General features: G+C 37.0%; 1 protein-coding gene across 2 annotated transcripts in view; it reads left to right on the forward strand.

The window, feature by feature from the left end:
* The first annotated feature begins 4683 nt into the window (after positions 1 to 4683).
* Positions 4684 to 21635, forward strand: part of PDE4D (phosphodiesterase 4D) — a 528631-nt gene continuing 511679 nt past the window's right edge. For both annotated transcript variants that reach the window (XM_067315238.1, XM_067315241.1), the window contains exon 1: positions 4684 to 4789. In XM_067315238.1, coding sequence (XP_067171339.1) covers positions 4748 to 4789 — 42 coding nt within the window. In that variant the 5' untranslated portion in view covers positions 4684 to 4747. The remainder of the gene's footprint in view (positions 4790 to 21635) is intronic.

Raw genomic sequence — 21635 nt, forward strand, 5'->3', positions numbered from 1 at the left:
AGAGATGAACTGTATTAGTTCTCCATCTCTCTCATGAGTACAAATGTTGGGTGGCAACAGGGAGTGAAACAAATCTTACGTCCTTGTTACACCTTTCACAGAAAGATTTTAGGCAGTGATTGGCAACCAAAATCACTGTTTAAAATATTTCTAAATGATGAGTGTTTCCAAACAATAACTTTTGTATTTGTAGTCAGAAGAAAAAACTTAAGCCTAGAGGTCTGATACAGCTCTGATACAGATACAGTTGCCTTTGGAATTGGGTTTGGTAAAATAATGATTTAAAAAGTACTATAATCTTGCTAGCTGCCTGTAGTCTGCTCACCAAAATCACTTCAGAAGGGCAGTCTGACTCTGTATACTGAAATGCCTATGCTCAGGTTTCAGATGAGTACCTAAGGTGAAGGAACTTAAATAACATAAGAATTGGCAAGCATGGCATGTATGCATGCGGATCACTGACTCCTGCACTTAGTTACTGTTTGTTCAATGCCTACTACGTGGTAGATAGGCAGCAGTTATACAGAAACAGTAAATACTTGAGGTTGTTCATGGTTAAGTCATAAATATTGAAAAAAGTAAGAGATTCCTGGCCAGTTCAATGTATGCCAGTGCAACTTTTTGTGAAAGTTTTTGAATAATAAATAAATAATAATAAATAATATAATAAATAAAATGAATCTAAGGCTACCTGGCAAACAAAAAGGGTGTGAGTTCGTCAAACTGTGCTCCAGGAATTATTCTGCAGTGCTTTTTTTAAAGAAAACATATTCCTACTATGAAGAAATGTACATACAGATATCTTCACCCTGGAATCTGCTCAAGCAATCCAGCTAAATTTCTGGTTGTTTTTCCTTTTTCCCTCTTTGAATGCTTCCCCCCCCCCCCCCAATTGCCTGTAATTTCCTGAAGTGAATGATAGTGCTCTCCTTTGTGTGAATATGCTGTTTGCTCAATGGCCCTCCACTGCATTCAAATATCTTGGAAGAGTGGCCAAAACATACACTTAGAAACAGAATACAAAAAGGAAATTGTTTTTATTTTGTCATGTCACCCCAGAAGCTGTTCAGAAAAATAAAAATATCTTGTAACTGAGATAACTCAGTGGAAGCATGTGCATTTAAATTTGCCTTTATTGTTTAAAGGCTAAGTAATAATAAGTGTGTATAAGGGCATGTATCTGCTGATTGGGTGAACTGGAGTTGCATTACATGCACAGGTTTATTATTTGGACTCAAAAAAAAGCTTTGGGTTAAAGCCACTAGCTTTTTTCTTTCCTTGATGTTCTGTGTTAGTGTTTCTATTTTAAAAGTAATTATTAAGGCTTAATAACTAAGATGGTGAAATAAAAGGATAGAGATTGTCCTACTTGAAGTCCACAATGAATAACTTCTGTTTGCAGTATTTGTTTCCTAATGTATTCTATTTGTTTTGCTAATGCTTTGATCATATTTGCACCTCAGTATAATCCTTGAGGGCCAAATCTCAAAGTTCTTGAAATTTGATGTTGAAAAATTGCTCTTTAACCTAAATAATGACTGGCATTTGAAAAGATCCCCAGGTAGACTGGTGTGTCTGAAATCTATTTTTATGCCTGAGATGTAAGCACATATATGCCTTGGTTTATGGTTTTGCCATACTGTCATCTTATCCTCTTTTTCTCTCTATGTGTTTCCACAAATTCAGTTATATAAAGTTATACTTTTTTTCCCCAGATTTTATTTATTTTTTGATTGGAAGATGGAGAGAAGATGATAGCTAGGAAAGATTTTGCATTTAGTTCTTTTTTTACCAAATTGCAATGTTGAAAATGAGACTTTTAAACTGGTCTGAGATTATATGCCTACATTATGCATTATTTGATATTCAGACATAGAATTTGCTCTAAGAAAGCATAGAATTTGTTTGAAAATGCTAGTGTGAACATTTGAAGTCCTGTTCTGTAGCATAAGATATTTCTGCTGTTCTCATTTCCTAGAGGTCCTCATTAAAGAATCCTCCTGTCCAGAAGAAAGAATCACTGAGAGCAAAGTTGGGTGCAACATCTCTAGAAGTGACATTATGTATTATGTATGATTACATAAATCAGCTCCATGGTTTCAATGGATAAGGAGATCTCTCATCTTCACCAGGGGTGCAGTTTATAGTACCTTGAATAAAAATTTGGGAAGCTTTAAAGTGTAGCATGGTCTGTCTGTGTGGCTCATGTCCCTGTTGTATTAAACTTCACCAGTGTGGCTGCTGGACACTGCTCTAGACTAGCTGAATGAGATTCTTTTTCTAAGAGTTCTTTTCCTGTGGTGGTACATGATGATTCTAGGTATTACATCCATGGAGAAGGTTATCAAGGAATGTTCACCGGTTTCTTCCGTCAAATGGGTCCCTCTGCAAACTTCATCCCAAGCATGGAATATCCTTTGTTCTTTCTTTTGTGTTCAGTGATTTTAAAAGGTCTGCTCTTCTGCTTTCTGGCTGTGGTTTGGATTTGTACATTAGGGATATTTGCCTAAACACAGCTGAATGTGTTTAAGACAAACTTTCTTAACATGTGAAAGAAGTAATTGATCTCATTTAATATGTTACTCCTGCTTTCCTTTGTTAGTGCCATAAACTAGTACAGTACCTTACTTCCATACATGGTCCCATATAATTTATGTAGCTTGTGTGAATTTTGTTTAAATGTATTTGCTTGCTTAATTTGTTAACTATATTTTTCTCCTGAGTGTATTTTGAACATTACTGGAATGGATTAAGTGGTGATTTATTTAATTTTATGTCCATTTTGTCCTGTAGCTATGCAAAATAGAAAAAGTAAAGTTAAGAAACTCTTTTGTGGGTACTGCTTTGCATGTAGAGATTGCAAGTAAAAGATGCATCAATAAAAATTATTTTCTTTTTTTTTTCCCCCTCAAAACATAGATAGGTATGGCTTTTATGTGTATTTTATATATTCATATTTGTCAATAACATCTGATAAGATGTGATAAGATCTGATAAGATTCTCTGTGAGAATGTGCATTCTCTTAAGGAAAGCTTATAACAGTATCCCACAAATAGATTAAGATCTTGGTTTTTTTTCTATGTAGTCTCTTGATCACCTCCTATGTGCTCCCAAGTTTACTGATGTGATTCTTGTGGTTTTTCACATAAAGACTCTATCACCTATGTGCATAAGCAATACACATACTGGTTTTTGCTTCTTTCAGTGGATCAATATCATTAATAGCAAATTAAATCCTGTATATTTTTTTGTTTTAAAACTGTCAAAGCACAACAGTGGTGCATGTGTGTGTGTATATATGATCTCATCTAACTATGAAAAATACTAGCTGTTTCTTCAAAGTTGGCTTTGTTTCTCTGTTACCAGATGTTGCCTATAAATAATTAAATACGTAAATAATCAAGACATTATTTATCTGAAGGTAGTGGCAGAGTTTTAGAAAATAAATCAAAATATTGGGTAGTGTGTTGGAGGCTTGCTCATGTGTTGAGATGAGGAGGTTTCTTGGGAAGGAAAGCCCAGCTTTTAGATCTGTCGCAGGTCATCATCTGTGTGTGTGTGTGTGCATATTTGCATGAATGTATTTTGCTCTTAGTATTGAACTGACAATGGCTAATTTTCTGATGTTGCTAAGGTGGGCTTTCAAATTAGATACTTCAAAGGATCTCACAAAGAACTTAGTCATTTTAGAACAATGTTATGTTAGCAAAACTATGCTAATGTGGATGAAGCTAACCTAGCAAAATATTTCTTGTACCCGTACAACTTGTATCAGGGATGTGACTGCCCATGAGGGAATAAGCCATACCTGTAATTTTGGTGGTATGATTGAGTCTACATTAGGAGCCTTTGCTAGAAAGGCTCCATTGGTCAGAAATTACACTTTATCTCATCTTGGCTGACAGAGCTGAGAAAAGTGTCTGAAGAGATGTACCTAGCCCACATGAGAATATAAAGCTTTCAGCTGCCTCATTATAGAGCCGTATGAATTTCCCTTTAACTCTGCTCTTCCATGATGACTGCTATGCACTTTACCCAGAGGCTGATGAATGCTGCTTTTCAAAGCTGCTGTGCCATGTCATTATCAGCAGCTAGGGCTTATGCTTAGTTATTATTATAATACAAAGGCCAATTTAACAAACTCTGACACCTATATAAAAGTACCCAACTGCTGGTTTAAGCATCCTTAGGCACCTAGATTTGAAAATTACTATAGCTGACTTTCTTTCCATGGGTTTAGCATATGTCTGTGGTCTGAACTGTGTTCAAGTTAACAGATGTCTCTCAGATCAGACCAAGAAACTGGGTAATACCGAATAAGGTCTATTTCATTATTAAAAACAACTGCCAATATCTAGTTAAATTTCTGTGGCAAAAAGCTCTACCTCAAATGTCTGCAATTTTCTGTAATTTTTTGGGTTGGCGTGCATTTGTTAGTAACTGGAAAACAGCCACCATTCATAGATGTTCTTATTTTATGGGTTATGCAGTTACACTGAACCATATGTATTATACAGTTTAGTGGTACATGAAATGTCTGCTCTGTTGTGTTTTATGAATGTTTGCAGCTTTCATGTACTGTGAAGCATCAGCCCATACCTGGATGTTGTGCAACAGGCAAAGACCTTGATGCTAACTGAATAAATTAATTTTCTTTCAGTATAACAGCGGTATTTGAATGGTCAGGAGCATAAAACATCTACTCTGAAACTCACAGAACACTTCAGATTTAGTGACAAAGTCATCATGAACAAGAATACCTGTACTCTTCCTGGCAGGAGTAGAAGTGTAAGTAGAAGGTTTTATCTTCCTTGCTTTTATTTGTTTTGTCAGTATTCTTCCAGATCTCGTACATCTTATGTTAGCCTTTCACATACCATTTCCTGAGTAGGATACCAGCTACGTTAAGATCTTTATTAGCTTTCCCCTGTTCTTTTGTCTGTATCCTTAACAAATATGTATATGTGACATGCACACACAGAGATAAGATTATTGAATAATAGTTTGTTTTGAGTGATTTGGGGAACTGATACATACATTTTTGCAAGTGTGTTTTATGCAGTGTTATTAAAAGTGAGAATTTTCTTCAGCATTCATTGAAATATAAGCTTATATATTATCTTATAATAGAGTCAGTCATAGATATATATCCCTGAACAGATGTACTTATCAAGGACTCCATTGGAGTTGATAATGCCTTGTAGAAATGTTGACTGCAAAATGCTCCAGGTGAGCAATGAGATAATATGCTAATGATATATGCATGGGTTGGGATGAGGCTTAATTTTGTTTGTTTACTGGTCTTTGTGGTGTTCTTGTCCCATGTGTGTCTCTCTCCCAACATGTAAGAGTACTCCTGAAACAGAGAGGTGTGGATGCTCCTGTAGCCATTTCTGTTTTCCAGACTCTCATGGAACAACAGTAATGCATTGTAGTATATACTGATGAGACTGCCTTACAGGTGCAGACAAGAACTGAATGTTCCTTCCTAACATGCTATTGCTATGTTTAAGCTTTTGAATAGGTCCCTTCTCCTAATAGCTAAGGACATTTTATTCAAGTGCTTTGATAAATGGCATTAGGAAAGAAAAGCTTTTGTGTGTCAGACGCTGCATCTACAGGGACAGAGGATACAGATCTCGTTCTCTGTTTTCTGAAGGCTCCCAGCTTGTAGACAGACAAAGTTCACTTGAGAAATATTCCAAATCACTCTGGATCCAGGTTTTCAGTTCTCCTGCGACTCTCTGCCACCTTGCACTCTAATGTCATGCTGTCTCGGCTTGTTGCCCCTAATGCCTGGTGTGTCTGCTACTTTCTCCCCTTTGCTGCTTCTGCTTCCTCATCCAGCGGAGCTGGTTCTTGGACCAAAAGGATGAGCTTAGCTGATTTTATCCAGAGTTGCTCAAATACCTCCATATTCTCACAGCTATGGGAAAATAATGCAGACATCTGAGTAGGCCTGGTGTGGACCTTCCTGAATGTGGCAAACTGTATTTGCTTGAGCTCCTTGCTATTGAGAGCAGTTGCTCCTTTGGCTTATTCTTAAGATTATTATTATTATTTTTAATCTTTTGGGGAGATATCTTTTTTCTGCCCGTAATTTTGCCATATGTGCCACCAACATACATAAGTATATTCACAGAGGAAAGTGACAGAAGTAAGGTAAATTCCTCATGGTACCAATGTTCAATGCATGGATGAAATAAACAGCCTGGTATGGCTTAATCATCTGAAGGTGGTTGAAAGTGCTTAATAAAGCTGTCTATTACTGTTTTTAGATGTAATGAGGAATCATATAAAGTATGAAGCTGTCCAAAAAAGTTTTAAAAAACTGTAAAGCATTAAATTCTAACTTTAGTTGATCTAAGTTGATCTGGCCAAATTTTGTGGAAAGACCAACATTGTTTCAGTTTAAGTTAACTGAATGATTTTGAGACAAATTATTCACCTTTATTAATTCAAAAAGGGTCATATTTTAGTGCAAATTTCCTAGTATAGATTTTGTGAAATGTGAACTTTTAAGAACTCAATAAATATGTTGAAACAGACCCTGAAAGAGAAATTTTAAACCTACAAAATGAACTTTGTTATTTTTTATTAGTATTAAATTCTAGTACATCCTGCTGTGTGAACTTGATCATGACTACCTGGAGCTATTTTTCTTTAAATTGGAAATATAAAACATTTCTTACTGTTTTTTTCTTTTTTAATTACAAAATATGTGATCCTTATGGAATTATTTTAAGTGGTGTAGTAGCATGCTGTTGAATTAATTCCTTGACGGTTGCTATTTGTGGGGGCAGGGGCATTCTGTTTGAACAAAAGTGACTTTGGAAAAGTGTCTCATTGTGTTTGTTGAGTACAGGTGAAGATTTCATGTCACATGATGATCACGTCTTCCACAGTTCCTATGTGTCTGTCAGTTTGAACCTGCATCATAGAAGTTATGTATAGTCTGAAACCAGTCATTTCATCAAAGACCTGCTAATGAATAAGGAAAAATGTCACCGGTGGACTGAATAATTTTGAAAAAAGAGCATGTCTTTTATTTCTTGGGTTGAAGTCATATAGTTTTCAAAGAGGTTTTTGTGTTTCTAGGATTTCAGCAGCATGGCAATCAAAGGCTTGGTTTGCTGGTCTCAGAATGTCACTGAACATAATTTATTCCATATGGAAGACAAACTTGTAGATGTGTGCGAACACTGGTTTTTAATCAAATGGAGAAATAACTATGCACATCATGAACCAGCTGAAGCTTCATTTAACACTGTAGAATAATGCAAATTGCAGGTAGAAAAGATATTACCATTTCCAGTTTTTCTGACAATACAATTGTTATAATACTGACTAGTGCAGCTGCAAGTTGGAGGACTAGTGCTGCTACAAGTTGGAGGACTGATGCTGTAAGAAAAAATTTTTGCAAGAGATCTTTTCATTGAAAATATGTTTCTAATATTTATTTTCAAATTTCCTCTGATAGATTTTTTTTTTTTTTCCTTTGCTTGCACTTCATGTCCTGAGACAGCACAACATATATAGTCCTGCTAGTCCTCCACCCTTTCCCTGACTGGTTTGCACAGTATTATTATGCATTCTGCTCTTGGTTGCTGTTGGAGTTGCGTTTAACCATGTGTTGTGATACAAGTTTATATAGTACTTAGCTCCTTCTTTCACTCTTGCTCACAGATTCAGTGAGAATGTCTGCATTTATGTTCTTTAAGTGTATGCAGGCTATTTGTCTATACCCTTAGCTGGTTTCCTTAGGTAGTTTTTTGTTTCTTTAAATGATTTTCTCATACGTAAATTCCTCCATTCCTGAAATGTCTATTTTGCTGATGTCTTGAACTGTTCAGAATAATCTAGGTGTGTTATTGCTTTGACTTCTGTGATTTACCATCTAGTACTTCTGAAAATACAGCTAGATATTGTTCTTTCTGACACTCCTTCTGTCTAATTTGGTTCCCTTTTTTCTTATAATGTTACTTCTATGATAGAATAGAGACTTTAGTTAGCACTGATCAGCTATGGAAACAAACTTTTTGAATATTTTTATAATAAAATATTAAACTTTATTATTTGTGTTTCGGAAGGGGTCCATTTTTTTTATAACTGAGTGGGAAACCCAGTGTATTTCTATAGCATATATGGGTTCAGACAGTTTTATGAATTTCAACAATGATTGTTCTTTATCAAAAAGCTTGCTAAAATCCATTATTTATTAAAAAATTTTAAGCCAAACTTTCAGCCTGTGTTCAGGTAAATTAACACAGCTTTACTGATCGGTAATGCACCATTAGTCGTAAATAATTTTCAATAGCAAATTTTTCAATAGTATTGTGGTAGTTAGATTTCTAAGGGAATATACTGGAGGCATTTTGGTTCTGCTGAAGGAAGTAAGATTCTACTTCAGGTGATATTTGATGAGAGTACCAGTATATGTGGAGGAAAGAATAAAGTCTGAATGTTACACTGTGTGGGCGTTTATCTTGGAACATTGTGTCAAAGTGAGTCAACTCTTGTGAAATCGGAAAGTAGCTATACTGCAAGAAAATGAACCAACCAGGGGGATATGTTTAGCAACTGGGCCTGCTTAAACTGCAGAATTTCAACAGCTTAAAAAAAAAAAAAAAAAAGTGGGGAAACAGAATTAGATCTGCTGTCAAGAACAAAGGCTGCTGTGTGCCTCAACAACATTTGGTCTGCCTTTTACCTTGAGAATCCCTGCAAAAGCCTAGAACTCTGAGACCATTTTGAATCCAAAAAGGTATTACATTTAAAAAGTGTATTTTCAACAACTAATTTGAGTTCTGGGTGAACTACAGATCAGTAGTAAGAGGTGGAAAAAATAAATGGCTATCTCATTCAACGATCAAAACTTCAAAAGTGAAGTTGCAACTGCTGATGGAATCAAAAGATGTTGGACCTCAAATAAGGGCACACAAAGAGCCTACAGCAATGCTGCTGAGAGCTTAGCTGCATGCAGAAGTTGGAGGAAAAAACGCCATGTCTGAATGCGAAGTGTACATGGAGCACCAACAGAAATGAAATGCAAAAGAAGGCAGAGAGCTATTTGCTAACAACTGACTCACAGAGATGTTTTCATCTAAAGTACTTAAGGCTAGATTGTCATAACCCTTGCTAGGGTGCGGGGGAGTGAAAAGGAAGTTAAAAACTTCCTTTATTCCTGTGCTCATTTCTCCTTAGATTATGACTCATGGAGATGACAAGAGCAGGGGCTCTTTGTCTGTCATTCCCCCTGTGAGCAAATGGTCAGGGAGAAGCAACATCCTCCTGTTGCTCCTCTGCTCACCAGCCAGAATAGCTATTCAGCAATAGGGTAAGATACTCTGCAGGAAAAGTGTAGAGTGATGTATTCCTCCTCCACAGAGAGTGTCGAAGAACTGCAAATGAGTTCAGTCCTGGGCCTGTTCCTGTCACAGTGCAGTTCTCTCAGACAACAATCTTGGCTTTAGCAAATAGTTGTAAGTAACTAATTCATTAACAAAAATGGGAGAAGTTCAGCAGTGAGCTTGCAGTATTCCAGAAGCGCTTTTTAAAATAAATTTGCATTACTTCCAAATAGATGGATTTTTCTGTTATTGCCAATGGTTAGGTCCATTTGTTAGCGGATATAAGGATATTTAGAGGGAAATGGGTTCTTTATTAATGGGAAGCACATTCATATGTTTGGCCTTCTTCCATCCTCCCCATCTGTAATACTGTGTTTGCAACGGAAACAAAGGATAGAAAAGGCAAAGGTGGAACATTGCTAAAGGGCAAACTGAAGCCCATTCAGTGCTGCTGCCTTCCTCTTAATGTCAGTTACTGTGGCTGACTGGCAGAATAGACATTTTAAGCAGCATCTTTGCTTGGGCAGAGCAGCAGGTGATGCACAGGAAATGCCTGAAGAGAGAGAAGGTAATGCCTGTAGCAGTGTTAACCCTTTCTGCATGTTTTCTAACACTCTCTCTCTGGGCGGGCTAGGAACTTATGTTCGTAGTGAGAGTGCTGTCTGAGAAAGAATAGCTGGATTTGATCCCTAATAAATTAATTCCTCTAATAGTCAATTACTGTTGATTAAATTGAGTAGTTTTGGATGCATTTACTGCATTGATATGTATACACTGAAATTCCTTTTCACTGTGGAGAAGGATCTATAGCAGAAATATTCTAGTGTATTTCTGACAAAGCAATTGCAAATGAGTGTCTTTCCTCCCACTCATTCTGGATTTCTTCCTTTCTGTCTTCCACCCTCTCAAATCTTTTATGGATGTTCCTACTAATGTTTCCAGCCATCCCGTTCTGATCAGATCTCAAAATCTGTTCTCCATGCTTTTCTTCCTTCTGCTTCTGATATTTCTGACATTAATACACATACTTTTGTCATCATTCTCTCTTTTTTGTGAGTCATCTCCTGGTTCAGCTCCAGCCTACTTTCTTAACTGTTAGTTCCAGCTTTTGAAGTAAGTCTTCTTCCTTCCTTATCTCAGGCTTGGGCAATACTTAAAAGTTTGCCTCTCATAACTATGCTGTTTTAGAACATGAAAACACTCCCACCTCTGTGCAAACTGAAGTAGCAATCCTAAACTGTAACTCAAATGTCACCCACAGTTATGCAGATTAAAAAAAAACACTGTAGGCTAATAACATTTATTTAGTTTAAATTATACCAACAAAAAATTTCCCTTGATGGCTTGAGTGGGTCTGAAGGAGAGCTCGACAGTTCAGCTACACTAGCAAACCCTTGAAGTGTAGTTGAGCCTTTTCTTTTTGGAATTCTTGCATAGTTTCATCACAGGCATCCTCTATTCCTGTTCTCTCTCTCCCCAAGAACTATCATCTGCACATGAGGCTCTATCTCTTTTAACAGTGTGGATTACTTTTATACTTCTGAATCTTTGCACCTTGTGCTGGAATTCAGGCCGTCTTTGAGATGCTCAGTGGATTGCTTAGGCCCTGTTTCCTGGGAAGGGATCTCAGCCATTCATATGAGAATTATATCTACTTTCGTGTTTTACTGCCTACTGATATGAATTGGGCAAAAACAATTCTCTGAAAAAGTGCTCTTGCTTTTGCTGTTTGAGGGAACTCTCATCTCACCTTTGTAATCATTTACTTCAGGGATAAATTTAAATGAACCTGAGGCTCCCACTTTGTGGTTGTAAGAGAATATGCTTGCCTCAAAGAGTGTACACTTAAATGGAATTCAGAGAAAAGGGATAGGAAAGGAAACAATAGATTGATAACTGAAATGATCAAGAGGCTGAAGCAGATGCATTAGGAGGAGATACTGAAGACTGGGACTTTACACTTCACACTGATGAAGGCTGGCAGGCAGGGGAGGAGTAGAGGATAAACATGAGTGGTGGCTAAAGTAAATAAAGAACAGTAATACTGGAGGTTGGAACAACATGGTCTTTCCCTACTCTACTTTTTTCACTTATTGCTGTATGTTTCTTAGCCATTACTTATCTGTGTCTCCACACTGTTCTCTGTTCTTCTTTAAATATGAAAGAGATCTTTCAGGCACTTCAGATCATGATCCCCTCATCCTTTGAATCCCTCTTTCAGACCAAATTCTGGAATGATGCCTGGGAGGCGACTGCCTACTCATTAGAGTGAGGGGTACATGAGGGGAACAAGCATGTGACTGATGCACACTATATACAGTGGAAAATGGAAATACAATGCTGTGTAATTTGATGGTACATCTCTCCACCTATTATCTGTCACTTGTCATTTTAAATTGCAGGTTGTTATGGTCAGTCTCTGTGTCTGTCGCAGTGCCTGCAATGGCTAGAACAATTGGCTTTCCAGTGTGGTAAGGCTCTTGGCATGCTTGAAATATAAACATTAAATAATTTTAATAAAAATATGCAAATGTCAAGGATCCAGAAGTATGATAGGTGTAACTACTAAAAGTAATCAAGAGTGGTAAGAAGCAGTTGCATGGAGGATGTTTGTAGGAGAACAAGTACCATAATCAATGGCAGAATAATTTGCTAGATATTTTTGTGGGAAATGGAAATGGTTTCAGACATGCAAGTTGTTACTGAAAGATACACATAATGTCTAGAAAGGGTTACTGTTCTTTGGCCACTGGGTGCACACTAGACATGAAGAGTTTGAAACAGCATATGAATAACCTGAGTAGTAATAAAATTTCTGATTGGGTTGAAAAAAGCAGTAAGTTTCAGAATTGGGACTATCCCTGAACTCTTAGACTGATCTTTTGTTATTGGAGTTTTACAATTTATTTTGTGTTTCTTTAGCAGGGGCTTCAGAAACACCTGTGATTTTATGCGCAAAATGAAATTTAGCATGCAGGTGCAAATGACAAAGTATCACTTGAACTTACAGAATGGGATCAGCTTCTGTGCTAGGTATTTTAGAAATGAAAAAATATTCATTTAAGGCGGTTGCTCTATGTTCAGGATCATTAGGTTACGCAGACCTTTATAGATATATTGGCAAGTATGCATTCAGGGTTCTTGATTGTTGACTGCACATGCTATTGTGTGTTTAATCTTCCACTGTTTGAACACGTATGATTGCCATGATTTGTGAGATTGCATGAATGAACTACGCAAATAGTTATCTGAATATTTAGCATATTTTACGCAATGCTACATTTCTTTTTGATAACACTGGTGATATAAACTTAGTCTCTACTTAATGTTAAGCTAATGCTATAAATTTATTTTAGAATTTGAATCTTTTCATCTTGCTTTCTGTTTTTACTATAAAAAACAGTTGCGAAATAACACACTACAGAAACCCAGCTGTAAAACTGTGGTTTCTGCTTTTGCAAACTACTTTCTTTACATTCAGGATGCAGTGCCTGCAGTATCTCAATAACTCCTAGTAGAATGTGGCAACAGGTGATACAGCATAGATATTTCATTCCTATTGAAGAGTCATTGCTATAGAAGTACTAGATTGTTCTGTGATCATCTCTTCAGATAAGCTACCTCTTTATTAGGAAAATTAATCACAATTTTAATCTTGTTTTTAACTGTTGAACAAACTGATTGGCTCATGGGTAAGGAAGAACTCTGAAATTGTATCACTAACCTTAATTTTTAATAATTGAGTAAAAAATACATGTACTATGAAAGCTTTTAGAAAGGTGTTGAGGAAGGCAGCTTATTTCTTAAATACAATGTATGCAATATATCTCCTCCTTTACTTGCATGCATACGTGTGCGTGTGTGTGTGCACACGCACACACATACAGTGTAGAAATGCAGGGGGTGTATGCTAAGAATGTGTATCAGGAAGCCCTCAACAAATAAACTAATTATCCGCTTTCCTTATGCGAATATGTAGTTCCATTATTCAGAAGATTTTCAAAGAATGTAGTCATCAAAAGAGCTAAAAGCAAATTTCTGGCAAAAATTTGCTTTTCCACAAAATGCCATTTTGTTCAACCTAATCCACTGCATCAGAAACAGCTTGAGTTTGGTGACCTTATGCAGCACCTCAGACAGAATATGGCAAACTCTCAGCGTGCCAACCTGTGAGCAGTGATGCTGCATGGCCTGTAGCTCCTGGGCAGATGCTCCTGGTGGTTCGAGGCTGGAAACCCTGGTAACATCCCTGAAAGTGCTAACTGATTCTGGTTCTTGCCTATTTCCTTCAGCACTGCAGGATCTGGAAACTTCTGGTTTGCCAGGGATTTTTTTTTGTACTCTTTACTTTGATATGATTCAGACCAATATCCCATTAAAAAAAAAAAAAAAGGATGTCCAGGTTTTGGGCAATTTTTGCTTTTCAATCAATTCCTGTCATGATTATATTAAGCTAAGTGGTTTCTGGAATGTTAGTATCTTATCCATATTTAATTAATAATAATTTCATCACTAATACTTCTGTCGAGTTAAATCAATCTGCTTGTCAATTTTAGAGCATTTGACAATATCATTCTCTCATTTTTGGACTCAAACAAAAAGGGTCTTTGACAGGCTTCAAAGAATATATCTCATGTTTTGTCTTGAATATATCCATTTCTTGTTCTCCACTTGCATTATTCTTATTCCTTGCCAAAGAAAAGGCATATGCAGAAATGTAGTTCAGCTTTGGTGTATACATCAAGTCATTTTGCATGACTGCTGCATGTCCTTCACTGAAATGATTCTGTAGCACAGGTAATGGCAGCAGTAAGCCCACAGCATCACAGCAGGGAGTGTCGGTTGCAAAGCCTGCTTAACAGGGGAAGTAAATGGTGAGATGCTTAGTCTGTGTTCAGCTTTGCTATGCTGTGTCTAAATCATAATGGGTGGGTATCCATCCACTAGCTATTTTATGGCTGGCTTGAATATGTCTGTGCTGCACTAAGACTGCAGAGCATACATTTTCATCTGCCCAGTTTGATAAGGAATCTGGAAACTCCTTTGTTTTCAACATCCTCCAGCCTGGCTGCATGTTCTTACTTCATCCATTCTGATTGGTACTAATGAAACAACAAACTGCAGTTCTTTTTCTTTAAATAACAGTATTTCTTCCCCAAAGGGGAAAGGCCATGTGGTAATTGTAAGAAATCTCATACAGCTTCAAGAAATGTGATCCCTAGGTTTGTTAAGTTACTTGAAGAAACAGGTGACTTTATAAATAACATTTTTGAGAGCGAGGTATCTCTGAAGTCCTTTAGTCAAACTATCCTAAATTTGGACCACTAACTCTTCTCTTGCGTCCATCTGAATTGTGACTTATTTTAAGATGGATCTGAATCAGCATATAGATTTGAGAACACAGAGAATAACAAGTTTTTAAACAGAAAGACAAGCAACATTATCTTCAGTGGAGCTGATACAGCTCTGTAACATAATACTCATAAAGTGCTGTTCTCTTTTTTCAGAGCTGGGGCTGGGCTCATGTAAATATTTTGATTTTCAAAATGGATCTAGGAGAAAAACCTGTCCCCAAGATTTTTGATTAAACTATTGGTTTGGTTGCAGCTGGTGCTTCAAGATGGATCTTGAAGATCCCAGACTCTAACAGGGGTTTGCCCCATCTCACTGTAGGAACAGGAGGGAGGGGGTACTGAGGGAGCAAAATAGTGCGGTGTTTGTCCATGCTCTGCTTCTCTTTTTTGTGTTTTTCATGTTTGAATATGTGGAATACCTGGAAATTTTCCAGTTTCTCTTTTTTCTTTATAGAACCAATTCAAATTGTCCCAGCCCACCATACTTTCAGTAAGTCCTAGAACAAATAGTTTAGCGTTTTGCCTCTTGAGTTACCTGCCTCTGCCTTGTCAGTCTCTAGATGGAAGAGCAAAGGAGGCTTGAACCTGTTCTGCAGGTTAACGCTCCAGTCTCGGGTCCTGCATTCTAGACAACATTTGTTTTCCAGATCTGTCTGCCTTTTTCATAACTATTTACTCATCCTCTGGTCTTGTTTCTTTTTTATTATTATTTGTTCATTTATTTTTTATTCAGGGTGCTCCATCAGCAGGCTCAGTTACTAATGATTGCATCTTTTTCTTTTTCAGAGTAGAAAATAAATGAAGTAGCAGGCTTGCTTTTGTGCAACTACTGAGCTTCTCTGTTGCTCCTGGTTCCTACCTGCTGCTTGCACCTGTGCTCTTCAGACTTGTCTATAGATATTTCATGGTCCTACTTGCTGGGTTAGAACATTATGTTAGTCTCTCAGAGGATGTTAGACCTCCTCCCACTCCTTTCTGTAGGATCCAGAAAGGTAATGAAAGCAGTCACATTTTTTTAGCTTTGACTATTTTGGTCATTGCAAAAACTAAGCTCATTTCTGTTAGCTCTCTTACTAGATCAAATAACATCATCCTAATCAGGGCATTTCTCTGTGAAATGTAATACGGAGAGAAGAAGAAAAAAAAAAGAAAGAAAAAAAAGAAATAAAATCTATTAGGGCCCACCTGAAGAAAGCCAATGCGGCAATATCAAACTGACACTCAGGTACTTCACCTGCTCTTAAATAAACAAGCTACAACTGGTTATAATTTGATTTAAGAAAAGTAACAGATATACTCGCTAGTTTTGGCTAAAGATTTGAAATAAAACATCAAATTTTATGTGAGATCAGGGGCCATTTTTTCTCTGTGTATGTGCTATCTTTTTTCTGATAAATTTTGAAGTACTGAATCTTGAGAAAATTGGCTTCAAAACATATGCAAACTGTTGAAAATACACAGAGGCAATACTGCCCAATTTCTCTACTGGGTAAATAAATTACTGAGTTTTCTACATATGAACTTTGAAACTTAAACAAAAGTTATCACACTCTTGTTGTCTACATTTTTTTAACTGCATGTGCTTTATAAATAATGTCACTTAATAGCCAACTTCCATCTCTTTCTGGGGTTGAACATTGCATATCATTGATTTCCCAGCAGGGGTCTATTTCTATATTACATGATACATGCTGAGATCTAGACATCGCTTACTAACAGTAGTCTCTGAGTGGCAACGTAAGAGCAAATGAACTAGCATGGGAGGGGAACACTCTACACATGGATAGTGAAGAAAAAAAATAATCAAATTATTATTTGTCTGCAAGCATCTACTTCTGGGCTTTTCAGTGGTTGCTTTGCTTCAGTGAGCAAAATGCTGAAAGATTTCTTGGTTCCTTTAAAAATGTTCTCTTGGAAACAGTTTTCAACTGTTGTTAGTCTCTTCATGAGAAACCAGCTCAACAGCACAATCCAGACAGTAAAGGCTCAAGTCTCGGGTGTTGCTAGACTTTTCAAAATAAAGCAATCATCCCAGTTCAAATACTCTTGCTTAATGATCTCTTGATAGAGCAAAATAGGCTTTCTGTGTTCTTGTCTCTCTTTGTGTGTTGTTATTTCCAGAAATGGCAACCCCTCTGTCTCTGGAAGCTGTTGATTTAGGAGAGAAAAAAGAGAAACTACAATAAGAAACAAGATGAGATAAAGCAGTGATTTAATGACATTTTGCAAAGAATGTAGGGTTTGCTAATAAGACCTGAGTGAGTGTGGGTTGGGGTGGGGTGGCTAGCCCAGGCTCTGGCTCTGAGTTTCTTTACAGGCTCTACTGCGCATCTCACTCTACAGGCCATCCTGCAATTCACTCCATTTGTGTACAGAATCAGTTTAAACCACTCAAAACCTGAGTTTAGAGGCAACTGTAGACTGTTCTTTTCTAGTGTCTGTGCTGTGCTGCTTTCCTTCCACATTCCAATATTTACCTGTTTTTCTTTAAACTGCCTTTTCCTTGGGATGAAAGATAATACTTTAAATCCTCTCCTGCAAGGGTGAAAATTACTTTTATGCCCAACAAGTACCCACCTTGTGGTGAGTGTTAGCAAGGTCTTCACTAATGAGAGACACTACTGTTTGTCATAACTTATTTGAGCTGCAAGCATCATAAAACTGTCTGAGGTAAGCTTTTATTCATCTTTTTTCTCTTCCTTGTATCCTCAAATTGTACTGTATCTTTAAGCAAAACTAAGCTGGTGTAAAGGAGATACAATGATACCTGTTACTCATGCATATAGTCAGTTTTACACTCCTCTTTCTCTTGCAACCTGTGCCTTTTGGGATTACTTCAGTTGAATGAAAAATCTGAGGTACTAAAATTATATAGAGATAACTGTCTTGCATTTCCTTCTTGTGTTTCCTGCAGATAGAACCAAGAGTTATTATATACCTCTTAAAATAATTAGACTGCTAGCAAATAGGAACATATAGAAAATAATTGGAACACTTTGACAACTTTTGAAGATACTTATAACACCTGTCAAATACTTTACTTCTGTTGAATGTGCTTGTTCATATTTTCAAAACTGTCCATTGGTTTCTTTGTTTGTTCAGTACCTTGAGCAGTGATGCCGTCTCAGCTAGTTGTTCATACCTTCTTAATCAGGAGCTGGATCAGAAGTCTGTCAGAACTGTTGCTATTTTACAAGCATCTGCTATTTTCATGATTGCTTCTTACTCTTCATTTGCACCCTGGTACAAAGATTTAATTAAAGTAGTTAAAATAACAGACAACAGATGTGATCTACTGAACTAAAAGTCACCACTCCAAGATCCCTCTGTAGATGAACAGAAATTAACACAATTATATTTCAGTAATGTTTTCAGGTATTTTGTGTATTGAATCTGGTTAGTCACTGGTGTCTTGCACCTTTTCGATAGCTAGTAACATGGGAATTCTCAACAATTACCTACAGCCCTTGCAACAGATGCTTTGAAGATGTGAAATTCCTGCCTTTCTGATTTCCTGCAGGCAATCCTCTCTACTGTTTCTTTCATTCCTGTTTTATTACATTAAACAATACACAATGCTATTCTTTTGGATGAGTTGTCAGCAGCAGAGTTAGGGACCGGAACCTCTAAAGCTTATATACTGTAATGGCAAGTTCATCAAGCTCAAGAGCATTGCACAGTGAATACTCTGTGACTTGCATAATTCCCCAAGAAAGCAAACAGCCATATTTTGTGATTGTTCAAATTACAAGACTCAATACAAGAGTGGATGTGTTTTAAATCTATGTCTGTTTTATATTTGTAGAAAAGTGTGTGTGTGTGGAAGAGGGAAAGAAAAACTTAGTTAAAAATAGATTTTTTTTCTAGAAAACCTGATTAGAATTAAATATATACTAATTAACTAGCTTGTACTGACCGTAATGTCACTTGCTGAGTTGCTGCCTAGTGGACTTTATCAGTCAGCAGGATAGTTAAGACAAAATAGGATGCAAATCAGAGTAAATTTATCTGATTATTTTTTTCCTAATCATGTCTTTTTTTTTCCCCACAGTATTCACTAATAATAGGTCCTTGTTCATTTTCCCTTTGCTTAACCATATGTTCCTATTCTGTTTTTCACTGCATGATAGTTCCCTCCCATTTCAGTTTTTGTATGTCGCTCTATTTTAATTTTAGTCTCTCCTCTGGATGTCTTTCTTCATGAGCAATTCCTCTAAATTATGAATATGAAAAATTTACGTCCAGTGTACTATTCTAGGGTCAAAAAATGAATAGAAATTAAATACTCAAACTGCAGTAAAACTAGTGGGTTTGGATGAGAGAATATGATTTTTGGCTCCAGGTGCATTGAGAACTAGCTGTGATGCATCTCATTTCTTCTTTCAGTTTATCCAGTCCACCCATCATAGCATCTCTAGGAGAAAAACATTGAAAAATTAATAGTGCAATAAGGTAAATATCATATGGTCAAGAATATTAACATACTCCATTCACAGAGCTGAATGTCACAAAACCACTCTTTCAGTGAAGTATCTGTAGACTTTGCAGTATGGTCTGGCAAAAGAAAGCCCTCAAGCTTTGGCAGACCAAGGGTTAAAATATGTGTAGAACTGATGTTGCAGCTTTTGCCATGGGGCTGATAAGGTTTCTCAGTTAGCATTTTACAGAAGAGAAAGGGACTGATTTCTGACATAAGAAGGTATGTTGTAAGTGGCCTTAGAAACCCCTATGCAGCTTTTCACAGGAATCTGTGCTGGGAATGAGTGAAGCTTGAGATCACATCATTTGCATCCCAAATGGGCAAAAATATAATTTGCCTACTTGTCGCTACCTGGGTGTAGTAAACAGAAGGCACACAATAGGTTGCCCAACCTACTCGTACAGAGTGGATATAAATTTGATGCAAAGAAGATGGTCTCCTTTCCACATTTACCTTTGGTTGTTTTGCTGTTTTAATCACTGTGGTCTACCTAAAATGAGCTTCTGCATGCTGGCTTTCAGTCAAGTTCAGTCTCAGCCAAAGAAGCCTTAATAGCTGCACAGTCTAGATCTCCTAAAGTGAAGACGTAGAACAGACAGCCATCTCCAAACTGATGGTAATGCAGTGTGAACCATCTTATCTTTTCCCATACCAGCCTTATACATACACTAATAAGAAGGGGAGAACCTTTGTAAAATTTGAGAAATTATTGTGTGATGCCTTTTGGGCTCTTTGAAAAGAGCTACACAAGCATGACTCTCTTTAACCAGGGACTGCACACTTGTTAACAACATGCTGTCAATATTTTGAAGACAGCTGATAGACCAAAAACTGACACAGTTGATCTTTTATCTGTCATCACAAGGAGTTGGACCATCATAATCTTTGCATCTTCTTCGGTCTGAAAATCCTCAAGGAGATGTAAAAGCTAGGTACTGCTGAAGCTCTTTCACTGTGCTCTTGCTAAATCCTGTCTTCTTACTTCCATGAACAGGAAAAGGAAATAAATAAGGAAAAAATGCTGGTGTAGCAACTCGAAGTTTCCTAGAGAGAACAACAATTTGCTTAACACACCCTTGATTCCAGCACATTGGTGCATAGCACTGTGTGTATATCAAGGATACAGACGACTACTTCAAGCATTAATCCTATTTCTTTCCTCCCCTTTCTCCCCCTTCCTTTCCCTCCTCCCCCCCTTTTTCTCCTTTCCCTTTTTCTTTTTCTTTCCTCCCCCTTCCTTCTGGGGCTGTAAAATGAACATTCACATTACAACAGTGTTTTCAGAGAGGAAATGACCCATGGCAGGAAGGGGGTGAGGGGTGGGCAGGAGGATGGCAGGAAAGACTTTGGGTGTTACAACTGAGAGGAATAGCTAATAAAAACTTGCTTACACAAATCTCAGCAAAACAATGTATTCGTATTCTTCCTTTTTTTCCTTATATAGCAGTAGTTATCACAGAATTCCAGTATTGCTTAAAAAAAAAAATCTACTTCTGATGTAAGAATTCTTTCTGGGTGCTATAGAAACAAAAGTAAAATCATGGCATCACCAAGGCAACACAGAAATAACATTGCAAGCATCCTTTCGTTAGGGGTGTGAGGAACTCTAAGTTATAGACTGGACATTAGCAGTAGCAGATGTGTTTGATGATCAGTATTCTTTGGCTGATGGCCAGAGATGTCACACATGATGACTGTGTAGGGACGACTTTAATTTGGCTGGGTCAGTAAATGGGTGCGGGGAAGAATAAAGACTCTTAAACTACGAACTGAATTTCTAACCGTTTCCCTCATGCATGAGGAACTAAGAAGTGCAAGTTTTTCAGAGTGCCAGAACAGAATCTAGGAAGGTCTGTCTTCAGTAAAAGCAGCTAAGGTAAGATACATGGCTTAATATAGCATTTGATATGAACGAGGAGGAGGGGGGAAGGACACCTTTAGTTTCTTCTTAGAGGAAAATACCTTTAAGGTTGGGATTACTTGTTGGAACATAAGTATAAAATAAACTACAAAAAAGGTTGATTATACTAAAACAACAAAATCTAAATAATAATAATAACTTTATAAGCCAGGGAACATTTGGAGTTGAGACTGTCCCTTGACATTCCTCTTGCTGGTGTAAATTAGTGGAACCCTGCCTATTGCTGTGTAATGTTTTTGCAGAACCTAGCCTCAACATTAACTGTGTCAATGGTTATATGAGATTTTGTAAGTGTTTTATTTCTGGAAGCTTGGATATTATTGCTAAAGTTGTCTGAAATTTGGAAAAAAAGACTATTTTTAGTTATGGGACCAAGTTGATAAAGTGGAAGTTTCACAGTAGATAAAAGTTTTGTTAATGTAGGCAATGGTTGCGTTAAAAGCAATAAACAACTTATTTTGATCTCTGCAATAATGCACTACAAATTTGTGTCCAGATCTTTCACATTATTGTGTCTTAAACCCATTTA

Source organism: Apteryx mantelli, chromosome Z, assembly GCF_036417845.1.
Source record: "Apteryx mantelli isolate bAptMan1 chromosome Z, bAptMan1.hap1, whole genome shotgun sequence".
NCBI lineage: Eukaryota > Metazoa > Chordata > Aves > Apterygiformes > Apterygidae > Apteryx > Apteryx mantelli.